Source organism: Sinocyclocheilus grahami, unplaced genomic scaffold (assembly GCF_001515645.1).
Source record: "Sinocyclocheilus grahami isolate Dianchi unplaced genomic scaffold, SAMN03320097.WGS_v1.1 scaffold1725.1, whole genome shotgun sequence".
Taxonomy (NCBI): domain Eukaryota; kingdom Metazoa; phylum Chordata; class Actinopteri; order Cypriniformes; family Cyprinidae; genus Sinocyclocheilus; species Sinocyclocheilus grahami.
Window position 1 is genome coordinate 106,257 of NW_015506904.1, and position 16,655 is coordinate 122,911.

At 37.3% G+C, this 16,655-nt stretch overlaps 1 protein-coding gene across 1 annotated transcript; it reads left to right on the forward strand.

Annotated features, from left to right (window-relative positions):
* The first annotated feature begins 3,347 nt into the window (after positions 1-3,347).
* Positions 3,348-4,512, forward strand: LOC107572262 (T-cell acute lymphocytic leukemia protein 2-like). Its single transcript, XM_016258684.1, has 2 exons — positions 3,348-3,646; positions 3,739-4,512. The coding sequence occupies exon 2, from the start codon at positions 3,754-3,756 to the stop codon at positions 4,081-4,083; it is 330 nt and encodes a 109-aa protein (XP_016114170.1). The 5' UTR covers positions 3,348-3,646; positions 3,739-3,753; the 3' UTR covers positions 4,084-4,512.
* The last annotated feature ends 12,143 nt before the right edge of the window (positions 4,513-16,655 follow it).

The following is a 16,655-nucleotide window of genomic DNA, read 5'->3' on the forward strand; positions in this document are numbered from 1 at the left end:
CTGAAACATTAAAGTGTGACAAACATGCAAAAAAATAAGAAATCAGGAAGGGGGCCAACACTTTTTCACACCACTGTATATATAATTATTTTTAAATCCAAATGGTATTTCTTACACTTAGATTGCATTTTTCATACAAATAATATACTGTATATATTTAAAATATACATCTTTTTTTATTTTAAATATAATGAAATTTTTTTAAATTAGCATTTAAAAGCATTTTAAAATATATTTAAAATATATTTTTAATAGTGTATATAATATTATTTTAAAGCAAATTTGTATTTCTAATTTTCTATTATAGAAATAATATAATATACTGTATGTATTCGCAATTTAAATATATATTTTTATTTTATTTAAAACAAGCAAAATTGTATTTCTCCTATTTTGTTCTTTCAATTTAGTTATGTTTAATTCATGTAAATACCAGTTTTGTTGTGGAATTCCTTCAAATGAAAACAGACGCATTTGATACAGTTAATTTGGATTGCATAGCTCATTTGGTCTTTGAAATATTTGAATTCAAATTGACAAATATAAATTTTTGACAAATACAAATTTTTGATTGCAGACTTTTGACCAAATCTGAGAGATTGCTGGAGTGTTTTTCACAGGAGAAACATCTGAGCTGCAGAAGTCTTCGTTTAGTTGCATCGCTGTCTTGGAGAAACAACTGCGTTGCGTTTCTTTCCAGTGGGAAACCGGAGCTCAGGTAGGCTGAAAGTTTGAGTGTGGATTGGGTGAGAGTTTTGTTTCGGGCAGGTTTGTGTGTTGCTGAAGTTTTTGGCAGATCTGAAAGGCAGCTCTGCAGGTGCAGGGTGTGTTGAGCGGTTGAGTCTGTATGAATGGAGTCGTGAATTCAGCTCCATCCTAACTGTGTCTGTCCTCTGCCTGAATCCTAATCCCTCCATAATCCCATTATGCAAATCCCCCACAATTCTCAGAGACTTTTAACGCAACAATTGCTGCAGCGAGACACCAGCTTTTGATCTGAAGGGAGGTTGAGAGTTCGGGAGAGAGCGAGAAGGGGCCTCGGAGACCTTGGCCCCCGAAGAATGTGTTGATCCACAAGCTTGCCTCTGTCATAACCTAGTGTAATTTATGTGAAGCCCCAGGACATTCTAAACAAGATTACCATCATTCAGACAAAACCCATATTATTACTCTGTCAGGGTGAATATGCTGTGGGGTATTTTGGCACCGTGTTGTCCAATCAGAGGAAGGTTTTCATTATGATGTCACTTCACTATTGGACAGAGTCGCTGTAATAGGTCTGTTAGCAGGTGGACATCCAGCATCCCAACAAAAGAGGGAAGCACATTTTGTACAACAGCCACGTATTTGTTAGAGCTCATAGGCAATAAGTCTGCTTTGAATTGTCCGTCCTTTCTGTTGTTTCCCGATGGCTTGAATGTGGAAGGGTTTAAGATTATGAATCAACTCTCAACAGTAAAAAGTGGTATCTGCTGGTTCATTCGCTTCATTAAGTGCCATTGAAATTATTAGAAAAGATGCGCAATGTGAAGCTGTACAGTATAAGCTGACTTTTAAAGAGAGTGGAAGATATGCAAAATATATTGACATTAATTAAAATGAGAACATCAAAAACTAAAATATTTGTCAAAACTAACAAGGCTTTACATTTTGGTGAGATGGATTATACCTCTGAGACGGGCTTCATTTTATTTTTTATTACCCATTTAATCCATGTTTTAATATGACTGGCAGGCTACTGTAACGTATATCTATTTTTTTATTTGCCTATTTTTTCTATTTGCCTATTTTTTATTTTAAGTTAAAATATGAATTATAAAAATAATAGTATATAAAATGATATTAGTATATTTTAAACTTAAAATAATTTTTTATAATAGTGTGTATACACTATTTTTAGTGCTGTCAAAATTTGCGCTTTAACGCATGTGATTTTTTTTCCCAGTTTAACGCATTAAAAATATTTAACGCAATTAACACATTTCGTATTAAAGTGCGAAAGAAACTACAAGCATGCAATGTCATAGTTATGTCGTCAGTTAAGCCATGAAGTTACCAAAAAGGCGATTAAAGCTGCCTTAAAACTGTGCATGCAAGTATTTGTTATATATGAGTCACATTTAAGAACATGTCTCTGAAAACTGTTCTGGAGCAGCAGCACTGTCTCTCTCATCTAACACACCCCATTCAACTCGTCTGCTCATTAGTACAGACTTTAAGACCTGAAGTGAGTCAGAAAAAGGTAAAGAGTTGAGAAAATCCGATGCGTGTCAGATCCACGTCATGTTCAGCAGCAGCGGCCGCTCTTAAAGCAGCCAAAATAAGCTAATAACCAGCTGCTGTGATGTCTGTTAATCAGGAGGAAACCAGTAACCTTTGAGCTTTAAGGATTCATCTATATTTAATTTAGAATTTAATTTAATTTCTGTATATTTCCTACTTGCTGAAGGGCACAGGTAGCTAAATATGACATTTATTATAGGGTTTATGTGAAGATTGTTTAAGTTCACTAAAATTAGTAGTTGTTATTTTTTAAAAGTCTAATAAATGTTAAAATTGATAGCTCTCATTTATACTGTAATGTTGAATGGCTAGTCAATGGTTACATATAAGGAAAAAATGTCCTAGAGACATCAGTAGTATTGGTATCAGTGATACTCGCTTCATAAAAAGATGCCATTAAACAAATATTAAAAATATACTGTCTTTACGTTGTTTCTACATTAATTTGAAGATTGAATGTGAAATGATTGCAATATAAAAGTATAATTAATAACTTTAATGTTAGGTGGGATTAATCACTATTAATTTTGGGGAAAAGTGTGATGCATTTTTTTAATCGATTGACAGCACTAACTACTTTATGTTCATATTTTTTATGTTTCTATTAAGTTTTAGTTAGTTCTGTATATCTATGTATGTATATAATTCATAGATCAAAGTAATTTAATCTACATATAATTAATGTAATAATAAGATTTAGATTTGATTCATTAATACAATTTAAATACTAAAAAATGATGAAGTTATAATTATAAAAAATATGCTATATATTTTTAGTATATTTTAGTGTTTGAGTTTTTGCTGTGAATTGAAGATTAAGCGCAGGGCATGATGCATACAAAAGCTTTTTATATGAAATTAATGTACCCTGCTTGGTTTAAACAGTAGACCGCCGTTTGTTTTTCATGTTCAGTTGGTAAAAAGTTGGATTTCTTTGTATTTAGCCCCCCAGATGCTATAGCTGTGAATGGAAACACAACGAATTATGTTAATCAATTTAAACGCATTAATGGCAGATGTAAAAATCATGCCCCCCATTCCTCCCCCCACACCGCTCACACCCTGCAACGTCACACAGCGGCATGACTATAAAAATGAGAAGCACAATCCAAACCCCACTCCTCCCTCACATCCTCGCTCTCTTTCACCCTGTTTTCCATCTGAGGAGTCAAGGGTTCAGAGAGTGTCAGATAGCTGAGAGTGAGAGGACGGATGCTGATTTTCATTACTTCTGCAATTACCTGACAGCACTTTATCTTTCCTAAACACTCTGCTCCGTGCTGCTTTCACTTGATGTCGGGACTATTTTTCAATTTGTGCCTGATGCTCCAACGTTCATAGAGCTTCAAGACAACAGAAATTGGTAAGTGTTTGTACTTAACTATTAACAAAATCCCTTTCATTTGTCCCCATGCTCATTTTCAGATAATGTCTATTTTATTATTTTTTTTGCAGAAGTACTGCGGTATCATGACTAGGAAGGTGTTCACCAACACACGCGAGCGCTGGCGCCAATATAATGTCAACACAGCTTTCTCAGAGCTGCGGAAACTCATCCCCACACACCCGCCCGAGAAAAAGCTCAGCAAGAATGAGATCCTGCGGCTGGCCATGCGCTACATCAATTTCTTGGTGACTCTGCTGGAGAGCCAAGGCGAAGAGCCATCAGCTCACTCGCAAGCCGCGCTCCTCACGCTGATCACAGGGAACATGCAGAAGCTGCGCACCGACCGCACCTGGACCAGCGACACCGACCCGCCCTCGCCCGGGTCCAGCTGCGACAGTTCAGAAGCCTGGTAGAATGAAGGCGAAAGTGAGAGGATTCTGTGATTGTGATGTTTTTGAAAGTTCCATCGCCACGGAGGGACAAAGCTGGATTTTTGGAACTCGGAATGTTTGCTATGACATCACAATCACTCATTTCAGCCAAGCTGTTTGGAAACGAATGATCTTTGGAAACCCAGAAACACTTTATTCACCAGTACTGCTGTAATTGAGCAGGAACCCCGAACAACATATGCATGGTCAAGGATGCACTTTGGAAGCATCTAACTGATACTTCGTAGTATTAATGTAATTTAATTTCCTTGACTGAATTAACGCTCAAGAATGTTTTGTTTGAGATTGAAGGCGACCTCAGAATTGAAACTGTAATTTATTTGATCGTATTTAATTGTTTATTTAATATTTATGCTTTCAATGGATTCAGCACATGCGGCTAGTTGTACATTAAATTGTAATTTATTAAATGGAAAATGTTATTGTTTAAACTACTCTGCATTCACAAAAACAAAATATGTTTTGCCAAAGATTATTTTTGTGCATTCATTACTCAAAAGTGTAGAATGTTTTTTCTCAATAATTGAATAATTGTTACTTGAAAATTATTTATTGTATTAATGTAGTAGTCTGTTTGATATTAAAATGCTTCAAAAATTCCATCTGCAAATTCACTAAACTCTTTCAAACATCATCAGGTTGTTAAATGGGTCTGTTGTTCTAACTGGTTTGTATGAACCAGTGTGCATGCATTGGTCAGCTCTGAAGACTCTGATTGGCTTTTATGTTATGGTCAGATAATTGTTCACTGCAGTGGCTGTTTAAGAGCCGTGTGACCATAGCGATGACCTCTGGAAGTGTCCAAGCCACATGAGAGAGGTGATTGTAGACACAGCTTAACTTTTGGTCTGAGGCAAGAGGTCATTTTGGAGTCAAAATCCACACTCGTCAGTGACCAATCAGATGCACAAAGAGGGAGTGTGTATATTTGTGTTGCATTCAAACTCAGTATAATTTTCAGTATTATTGTAGCATAAAGTTTTTTGTGCATTCGATTAATGGACATTTTTAGGGGGATAAATGTGCTAATAAAGTCAGAGGTTCTGTTTAAATGTCAATAGTTATTCATATATTTTATATATATATATTTTTTTTTATTTTTATATTATATTTTTCATTTTGGGGTGAAATGTGATCTGGCCATGATATTCAACCTATTATGAGGAGATTTTGGATAAATGCATATAACACTGCAAATAAGCATATCTATCATACTATCTATTATATATCTATATATTTCTGTTCGGATCACTCTAGTCTTCAGACCACGTTTGACCAAAAGTGTAAAAAATACTTTTTTAAATCTCATTTATCCATGTTAAAATCATCATCACAGAGGAAGAGTGAGTTTATGGGCAGCTGTTCATACCCCTTTACCCGTTTGAAATCAGCAGCTGACCGACCCACTCTACTAATCACCATTTAACACAACACACAATCACAACCGCAAACACAAAAAAGGCCACTTTGTGATCCTAAAACCAAACACAGAAAAGCAAAGCTCATCTGGCACGTGTGTGAATGGTTGCTAATACTTATTTAGAGTCTTCCGGTTTAATATAATGTTCAATAACCACTAACATCTAATAACAATATTTGCATAAATATGAATATATACTGTAAACTGCATTATCTCGCAGCTCTAGTGGGTTGTATATTACATCCAACAGCAATCCAGCATCCAATTCAACTGCCTGATTTTTTAATTGTGTTGCAAAATATTATCGGACAGCTCTTTTGGATATATAAAAATATCCAACTTTATCCTCATACATACAGTATACTCAATTAGGGCAATATAGTATGTAGATTATATTATTGGCAAGCTCTATATATAGGTGGATATGTGAACATATCTAACTTTATCCGCATACTTACAACTTAGGGCAATATATTGCAAATCTCAACTGCTTGATTTTTTTATTTCATTACAAATGTAACTATATTATCACCCAGCTCTTAAGATGGATGTATAAAAATGTCCAACTTTATCTGCATAAATACATTATACACTCACTTAGAACGATACATAGCCTACTAAATTGCAAATTTAAATTGCTTGATTGCTGATATCGATGCAAAATGTAAACTATACTATTACCAAGCTCTCTTTATAAAGTTGGATATATAAAAATGGCCAACTTTTCCCACATACATACAATATACACATGTTGGGCAATATATACTATATAACAAATCTCAACAGCTTGATTGCTTGTATCGTTGCAAGATGTAAACTATGTGTTTGCCCAGCTCTAATCCACTAAATGCAACATTAACATGATTTCCTGTAAAGCTGATTTGAAACGTTTTGTGTATAGTGAAAAGTGCTATATAAATAAATTTGATGTATCGGACTCGAGCTCTGTTACACAGCAACTGATAAAGCAAATGTTAATTTGATGAAAAGGGAGTAACAATAATAAATAATAAACAGAATCTATATCAGCATGACTAACACATCTCCTCTTCTTTCCAAGTGTCCTCCTCTCCTTCACTGTTCTACTCCAAGTATGCGGCTAATCTGCTATTGAGTGTGCTTTTCCTTATCGGAACCTCACACTCTGCCTAAATCTGTTATCACAATGGAGCAGATCATGGGCTTCTCCCTCCCTCCCTCTCTCACATGCATTCACTCCCGCACTCCGTTGCCCTCCCCGAAAGGAGGCTGAATGCAGAAGTGTCTCTGGTGCCAACCGATTAGCCCTGATCTCTTTATACGTCTAAACCAATTCACATGCTGCATGCTAAATTTTTCCCACTCTGTCTGAAACCCCGTCTCCAAAAGAGGAGGCTGGAGGGGTCATAAATCCTTATATTTGCTCCCCTAAAAATAAAGGAAGCATGGGAGAGAGGGTAGAAAGTGTTATCTGTGCGAGACAGGAGAGCTGCTTGGAGTGCAGGCAGGTGCATCGCTGGCTGGAGAGACGCCCATTGTTGGCCGGACAGCGGCTCTCTCTCCTCTAGAGCACTTTTTATGGCACACTGACAATCCAATGATCTGTAATCAGATTAGGCAAATCTATACTTCAGAAAGCAACTTGCTGTAACTTTACAGAAGAAGAAGCGTTAGACCATTTTGAATTGGGGAAAAGTGGGATCATCTGAACCATTTTGTATTTGAGTATAAATGTTTGCAAGTGTGATTGTTTAGACGTTATTGATGAATACGTTCTACTATCACATACTCTTAAAAATAAAGGGTCCAAAAGTGTGTTGTTGCAGCTATGCTATAGAAGAACCATTTTCTTAGTGTAAAGAATATTTGAATAATCTCAAGAACATTTTTCCACTGTAAAAAATCTTTTGTGCAATGAATAGTGCTAGGTAGTAACTGATTACATGTAATCTGTATTATGTAATCAGATTCCAAAAATCAAGTACTCGTTATTAGTGTATATTACACTTTATAATGCTCATAATCAGATTACAGTTTCTTTTTTATGGATTACATGATTAAATATTATTTACACAATGGCAGTAAATCATTCATAATTTACTGATTCTCCCTAATTCAAGGGAGTTTTACATTTTCCTCTAAAAATCCTACTGTGTGTCATACCATTTAACTTTGACTATATTCACAATATAGAATGGTCATGTAAATAAATTTGCAAACCGTGCTTCTGAATTTGGGTGAAAAAAGCACCTCTCAAGCAATTAGACCATGTATGAAACAAAGAAATATGCAAGTTACTGTTGATGTATAGCTGTAAAACACTCTGTCTTCATAATATCCAACCTTCAGTAACTTTTGATTCTGAAAGTCTGAACAAAATATTTCTAACCTGGAAGACTTTGGACATTTAATGTCATGTCATTTTCATGTTTATTAAAGTTTGTTCATGTAATGCAGGGATTCCCAAACATTTTTGTTAGCCAAACCCCTTTGACATGAGATATTTACTTGAAATATCTGAGAAAGTTAATATTTCAGTAATTTAACAAAACATTCACAGGTTTACAGTTTGATGTCACTTGACATGCCGGTAAACAAATTAAATATTTATATTTTTAGAGTTCAAGTGTTTAAAGGGGTCATATGATGCGATTTCAAGTTTTCCTTTCTCTTTGGAGTGTTACAAGCTGATTGTGCATAGATAAGATCCCTGAAGTTGCAAAGACTAAAGTCTCAAAACCAAAGAGATATTCTTTATCAAAGTTAAGACTCTGCCATGCCCCCCTAAAACGACTCGATCGAACACGCCCCCACATATCTACCTCACTATGTGGAAATATTTGCATAATTCCGCCCAAATGTTGCAAAGAAAGAAGGCATGGTTTCAGTAACCGCAGTTAGTGTTGAAGCAGCATGTCAGGGAGACGCTGTGTGTTTCTAGGTGAAAGCAAAAGCACTTTATTTGGCCTTCCGGAAGTAGATGCATTTAGGAATCTTTAAGATTACTTACAACAGAACAGCAATGCATTTTAAGGATTTGCCACTGATGATTCAAAGGCGAGCAGTGTAGAGTAGCGCTTGTTGTTTGTCATCCGATCACAAATGCAGACATGGTTTTATGTTTACGCGGCGCGATGCAACGCAACACAAAAAAAAGACAGTATAAATCATTATAATCCGTAATTATGTCCCCACTGGATGCAACAAATGCCTCGTTTATAATGGGTTTTAATGTTTTTGTCTCGTCGTGCCAGGACACGCCATCACAGTATGGTAAGGGGCGTAACATTTTCGTCACACGCTTGAGGTATTCGGCCAATCACAATGCACTAGATAGCTGGCCAATCACAGCACACCTTGCTTTTCAGACCGATGAGCTTTGTAAAAATCGACGCTTTTCAGAAAGGCGGGGCATAGAGGAGAAACAATAATGTACAGTATGTGGAAAATAATGTGTTTTTTGAACCTTAAATCGCATAAACTGTAAATTTCATTACACCAAATACACAAAATAATGTTCTGTTTAGCAACATCATATGACCCCTTTAATATGTTTTTCTAAACTTGCATGCATAGCCTAATAATGATCTTGCACTGCTAGAAATGTCATGTCATCAACACATGATGTCATTCAGACAGTCATGTCATTCAGAAATAATCTTACAACAAAATATTTTTAAGATAAATCAATAGATGCCTTTTACCTGAACATTTTATTGATTGATCTCAACCATGACTTTGCTCTTGTATGTTAATAATTATACAGAGTCTTAGGGTATATGGTTGTGGGGCACTGAGAGTGTAGCGGCCTAAAAACTAACTAAAGCCGCTGGAGCTGAGCGAGGGAATAACTTGTGACACGTTGCGTCTTGAGATTTATTTTTATCCACCAAATACTTGACAAACATTGAGGCATTTCTTGAAGGATCGGAAGATTTTATGAATCAGTACTGCCGCTCCCTATACGCAGAGTACGCAGTTTGCATAGTGCACCAACTCCCAGGGAGGGCACCATCCCAGTTGCTCAAAAAAACAAAAAAAACCTTCGTTCTATATTAATATTAATATTAACATATGCATATACAGTGGTGTGAAAAGGTTTTTGCCCCCTTCCTGTTTTTTTAATTTTTTACATATTTGTCACACTTAAAAGATTCAGATCATCAAACAAATTTTAATATTACACTAAGATAATGCAAGTAAATACAAAATGCAGTTTTTAAATTATGTTTTCATTAATTAAGGGTAAAAGCTGTCCAAACCTAGGTGGCCCTACGTGAAAAATCAATTGCCCCCTCCTGTTAAATCTTGAAAGAACTGCAATTAAGCACATTATTCTAATACAAATATAAACATGAACACATTTACGTAATTAGGCTATAAAAAGTGCATTTTACGGTGAACGCAGTAGTCAGTAGGCTAAGCACACGCCATTCCCGCAATCCGCACCTGCGCCGAGATGGTCCTCACTCCTCCCACCTTACATTTACCAAAACCGACCCGTCTCCACCCCCTGATTCCTAAACCCACCCATCTCCACCCCTAAGCCTACCCATCTCCCAGAGCTCCACCACTAAACCTACCAATCTCCACCCCCTAGATGTGGATCGAACCACGCCCCCTGGATCTTGTGTTCTGCAGTGAGGGGCTACTGCCCGCGCCCACCCTCACCTCATGTTTGTGGCTGACTGCAAATGATCATAATTGATGGACAACTATGCCCGGAAAAAAGACATCAGCAGTCTGGCACCGAGAAAAAAAAAAAAAAAAAGTAAAAAAGCCCAATATGAAGCCCGTGCATCCCTTTCAGGTATATGTTCATAATCCTGTGAAACTTTTTTGGCTCTTGACTTTAATAACGTTTATTAACATTATCATATGATGAGCTCATTGAGGACTTCGCCTCAAGAAAAAGCAGGAGTGTGGCTTTGTAAATTTTGAAATTTGGAATGCTCCAGCAGATCAGTGTTGATTTTCGGAGTGTCTGTTTACACTAAGTGCAAATTAAGTGCAAATAGGCCGCCTTGTTGGCAGAAGCTATTTACAGTAACTCCGCCCACCTACATGTGATTGGGCTAGTAAATACTACAAAAGACAATTGGCAAGTAACAGCTCCAGTGGCGTAGATGGTAATGTCACGGTCACGGTGTGTGGAGGCAGGCAGGATGATGAGGACAACAAGGATTCCAATAATGACTTTTAATGTAGACACAACAAGGCAGATTCAGGTAGATGAGAGACACACACACACACTCGGGGTAACATTCACAATAACCGACCACTAAAGCTCAGACAGACAAGAACTATTATAGGGGGGATAATTAGTGGCAGACAGGCGAGCACAATGAGGGTAATTAACTAATGATTAGTACGGGCTAAACCAACAAAAGGGGAAGAAACCACAATAAACAGTCCACAGGGGCATTACAGGTAAAGTGTGTGCTGTAGCCATTTTGACGTGATTGACCCAAGTTCAAATCCGCCTTTTGCAGAACTTTGTTTTTCTCCATTTTCAAATCTCATATCGCATTGGAAAGGCATTTATTTTCAATAAAAATGAAGGAAATAATCGAAAAGTTGAAAATAAAGTATCGGGAAGGGTTAGGGTAGGTGTAGGGAGGGCTTTATTGTCACAATAAGTTGGCATCCATTTTTTAATTTGAATTAAAATTATAATTTACACTCAATACGTTATTATTGCATACTGATTATAATGTACTACAATATTGAGGTGCAGATAATTGCCACTATATGAAATGGTATAAATAGCAGAAAATCCTGCTATTTTATCATAGTGTAAATGGAACCTATAGCTATTTGCACTTGGTGTAAATAGCATATCGTTAAGAAAATACTGCTATTTTTACTTCGTGCAAATAGCCGCTGCCGCTGCCGTTGATTTTTTTATTATTGTTTATTTTGATAATATTTAATATTTTTTAATGTTTTATTTAATGTGTGTAATGTGTTTATTTTTTATTGCATTTTTTTGCTGTAGAGCTACAGTTGTAATTTGTAAATAATAAAATTTATTTATTTACTTTTATGTTTTATTAAAGTTCTATTTTGACCCCTATAGTAGGTGTTTTTTTATTTTCATAATATTTGGGCGAGGGGGCACAACAACACAATTTTGCTTAGGGCACCCATTTGGCCAGCAGCGGTCCTGTTATGAATCAATGCAAAGGTTTGAATGAATATACGGTCAACAAAAAAATGTGTGCTCCCACACTCACCCCCTTCTTTCCCTGACAACCCCCACTCACAACAGGTGTTTTAACTCTCAAATAATTAATGATACTCCCACATTTTCCCACAGTCACATGACATCACACATGAATATTTACATGGCTCCATATTCCAGCCCCTAATTATTGTAATCTTAACAATAATTACAATCATTGAATACACATAGGAGACATTCAAAGACCCAAGATCTGAAAATACATTCATTAATTTTTCATACATCAATCAAAGTCTGTGTATTTATAAAAACAACATTACTTGATAGAGTCCATGTAAAGTCCTTAATACTTTAGTGTTAATGAGTGATTTTTAAATAATTTATAACAATGTCTATAACAGTTCGATGTCAATGTCTATATTGACCAATCCAAAAAAAAAAAAAACTTTTCAAGGAAGGCAGATTTTCGTCACTGGTCTATTCAAATAATTGGTCTTAGTCTTAAGTCGCACCTGACGAACAAAGCCTTTTTTATCTGGAAAGGTTTGGATCACTTTCCCAATTATCCATGAATTACGGGGTGCTGAATCATCGACTAAAAGCACAATATCTCCTGGAATGAAGTTGCGGGCTGCAGCTGACCGCTTCTGTCGCTCTTGCAGTTGAGGTAAATACTCCTTTGTCCATCGTTTCCAGAACAGATCCGATATGTATTGCACTTGTTTCCATCGTCGACAAACATATATATCTTCCTTTTGAAAGATCCTTGGTGGTAATGATGGTGCAGTCCTTAAAGCAACAAATGATTAGGTGTAAGTGCTTCCACGTCATTGGGGTCAGTAGATTCCTTAGCAATGGGACGTCCATTAATGATTGCTTCAGCTTCACATAGAGCTGTATGAAGACAATCTTCATCAAGGATTTGTGTTCTTAAGGTGGCATTAAGAACGTTTCTTTACAGACCTAATCAATTTTTCCCATGTGCCTCCATGATGTGAACCAGTTGGAGGATTCCACTTGATTCCTTTCTGCAGAAGCATGTTATTAATCTGAGATTGGTTCCAGTGTTCAAAAGCTTGTCTTAACTCACGTTCCGCTCCAAGAAAATTTGTATCATTGTCGGATCATATTTCTAAAACTTGTCCACGTCTTGCGATAAATCGTCACAACGCATTAATAAAGGAATCAGTATCCAGTGATGGCATCACTTCGATATGAATAGCACGAATGGCTAGGCATGTGAAAATAATGCCATATCTCTTCACAATACTTCTCCTGTTCTTTATCTCGAAGGGTCCAAAACAGTCAACTCCAACATACGTGAATGGAGGTTTATTTGGAGAAACTCTATCCAGAGGTAGGTATGCCATCTGTTGATGCCCTGGTGCTGCCTGCAAACCTTTGCAGATCACACACTTGGATCATATCTTCCTTATGGCTACACTAGCACCAGGTATCCAATACTTTTGACGCAACCTTGATAGCATGTAATTTCGGCCATCATGACCCACCTCTTCATGTACAGTATATGTTTAAGGATGATGCCTGAGATTTGAAAGTCCTTTGCAAGTATAGCGGGATGTTTTGAATCTTCAGGCACAGCTGCCCTACTCAACAGTCCCCCTACTCTTAAAACACCATCTTCAAGGATTAGATTGAGTTTATAAATGTGACTGTTCCTTTTCACTTGTTCTTCCTTTTGCAGACTTGAGAATTCATCTGAGTATCTTTGTCTTTGGCAGTAACAAATAATCTCCAATTCAGCTTTCTTTAGCTCCTCCACAGAAAGCTCACTTCTGTCACATTGACCCTTCATTTTCTTCCTTTCATCTTTCAGTTGTTGTCTTTGTTGGTTTTCATCCATGCCAGATTGTGTTAAAGACATTTTCAATGATTTCCTCTTCTGACTAAGATTTCGGAGTAATTTCTTAAATCTGAGAATCCCAGCTACTGACCTCTTTAAACGGATCCAAGAGGAGAAGTATTGGATAAAGTTTGTCATAACATCCATATCCCCCTCTAATTGTACAGTATTGACAATGACACCTTTTACCTCCGGATCATCTTGTGAACATTCTCCCAGGTCAGTAGGATTAACTGGCCACTCCTTTTCAGGCAAACGAAGAAACTGTGGTCCGAACACCCAACTCTTGTTCTTCAGAAATGATTCCACTCTCAGCCCTCTGGAAGCTATGTCTGCTGGATTTACTGCAGTGATCACGTACCTCCATTGTGAAGATCGAGGAATTTCGGAAACTCTGTTGGCAAGGAAAATTCGATACCTAGAAACTTTGCTTCTGATATATTTCAGTACAGAGGTACTGTCAGTCCAGAAAACTGTCTTAAAGACAGAGTTATTTTCTCCACAATGAATCCATTCGGCTTACCAACGTTGCAGCAGTAAATTCCATTCGAGGGATAGACACTGGCTTCAAAGGAGCTACTCTAACTTTCCCCATTACGAAAGCAACATGCACTTGTGAGTTAACTTCATGCAAAAGCAGATAAGTAACAACTCCATAACCATCTTCGCTTGCGTCAGAAAAGTGGTGCAACTGTGCTGTTTTCATCTCTCCAAAACCCATCGGTTTGAAACATCTATAGATTTTGAAGCTTTCTAATTCACGTAATCCATCCAACCAGTTGATCCACTCCTGAGCATTTGAAGCAGGAATAATATCATCCTTTTTGCACATAAAGTCTCTAGAGACAGAATTCCTAAGGGATCATAAACAGAACTCACAGTAGCAAGGATCCCCCTTCTGGTTGAAGGCCTCTGCTGCAACATGACTTTGAACTTGAAGGCATCAGATTGTAAACACCATTGTATAGCTAACACTCTCTCTATGGGGAAGAAAATCTTGGCCCAAATCTTTTTGGAGTTCCTCTGGGATTTTTACTAGCACATCTCGAATGTTACTTATCCATTTTGTCAATGTGAAACCCCCCTTGGCACAAATAGCTACGAGGTCGTGATACAGAGAAACAGCTTTATCCTTTGAATTTACAGAGACAAGACAGTCGTCTACGTAGTCGTCTCGTCGACTTCTTGCTGAAGTCTTTGTTGTTATCTTCTGTGCACCTTCTGAGGGCAAAATTTGCACAACTTGGTGATGAAGTGGCTCCAAAGAGGTGCAAGACCATACGATACATATCTTGAGTAAGGTCACCATCAGGCCATCAAAGAAATCTCAGCAAATCTGCATCGTCTTTCGGCACCCTCACTTGATGATACATGGCTTCAATATCTGCCATGATCACAACTCGTTCCTTCCTAAATCTGGTTATCACTCCAATTAATGAACTGGTGAGATCTGGACCCTGTAACAACTGGGTATTCAAAGACTTTTCTTGGAATATATCTCTCAACCCGGAGCTTTCCTTTGCGGTGGTGGTAACCACTTAGGTAGCCACTTTTCTTTAGGTTCAGAGCACGCTGTTCTGCGATTATCGTGCTGTCTGGCATATGGACACCTTTTTTCTCAGAGGCAAGCCAATAGAATAATGACCATCTACCAGCTTTAATGAGTCTGTTACCATCTCCATAAACGTGTGATCTTCTCTTGAAAACCCAACTTGTTCATTTTTGTTACATTCAGGAAAATCAACTTTAAATTGTTGTTGCCAAAGCTCTACCAAGTTTGAAACTGAAATCCTGTTGACTGTAACATCAGGCAACGTAGAAGCAGACTGGTCACCACTATCTCCTCTTAGTAGGCCATTTACTGTCCATCCTAACCTTGTTTTAATTGCATAGGGTCCGTTATTGACACTGCGGACCACTTCAATCGGCTCCATAACCCTTGGGGTATTTATTCCTATAAGCAATTTGATATCAGAGTCAATTTCAGGTAGATTCACGTGTTTCAAATTTGGCCATCCCTGCAAATCCATTTGTCTTGGGATGTTTCCGCTATGCACAGGCAAAGTCTCTTGTGTATAGGCATCAGGTAACTCCCAAAAATCTTCTTCATTCAAACCAGCTACCTCTAACCCAGAAACAATATGGGTAGTTGTGACTTTCTCCTGACCCATAGTACGCAAGAGAATATTTGTCCTTTTACCTGAAAGACCAAGTCTATTCATCAATCCAGATGTACAAAACACTGCTGTGCTACCTTGGTCCAAAAACGCATAAGTAATCACAGTTTAATTTCCTTTTTTAGATTTCACTTGCACAGGAACTATAGAAAGTTTACATTCACATTCACCAGCCCCAATAAATCCACTGGACTCAACACATTCCGGAGCACTGCCCATTACGATGTCCGTCTGCTTCCTCACTTGCTTTGAAATGCTCACATTTTCTCTTGGGTAGATGTGAAGTATACTAGGGTGTTTAAGATTGCACACTTTACATGAAATGCGATTTGTAAAATTTTTACTGATGTGCCCTGTACGCATGCAGCCAAAACAAACGCTGTTCTCTTTTAAGAATGAAATCTTTTCACCATGACTCCTCCTTTTCAATAGAGGGCACAATTCCAAAGTGATGGGTAAAGCTGATATCTGGTTAATCAGAACCTACTGGGATTTTGAGTTTCCAGAGCCATTCCTGCCAAACTTCAAATACGTTGGAGGACTTCACTGCACCCCAACCAAGCCATTACCCAAGGTGCATCTTTCTTTTTAATAGTCTTCCCCTTTTTCTGTAAAATAAACCAGCACAAGATATGAAATTCATGAGACATATGCTTTGAAACTTTAATTCAAGAAAAGCCAAAAAGCAATAGTAAACCTTACAGGTAGTAATAAACTCAATCCCATTCCCAGATATCTAGTAACAATTTATAGTCAGTCAATCTCTTTATTTCCTTTGAAAGCTGGGTGCTAGGTCAAAACAGCCGGCTAACAGTAGGGAATGTGACAATTATCTGAATGATTCCCACTGGTATTTCGGTCTCGCATTTAGGAAGCCGATTTAAAATTAAAGGAATAGTTCACCCAAAA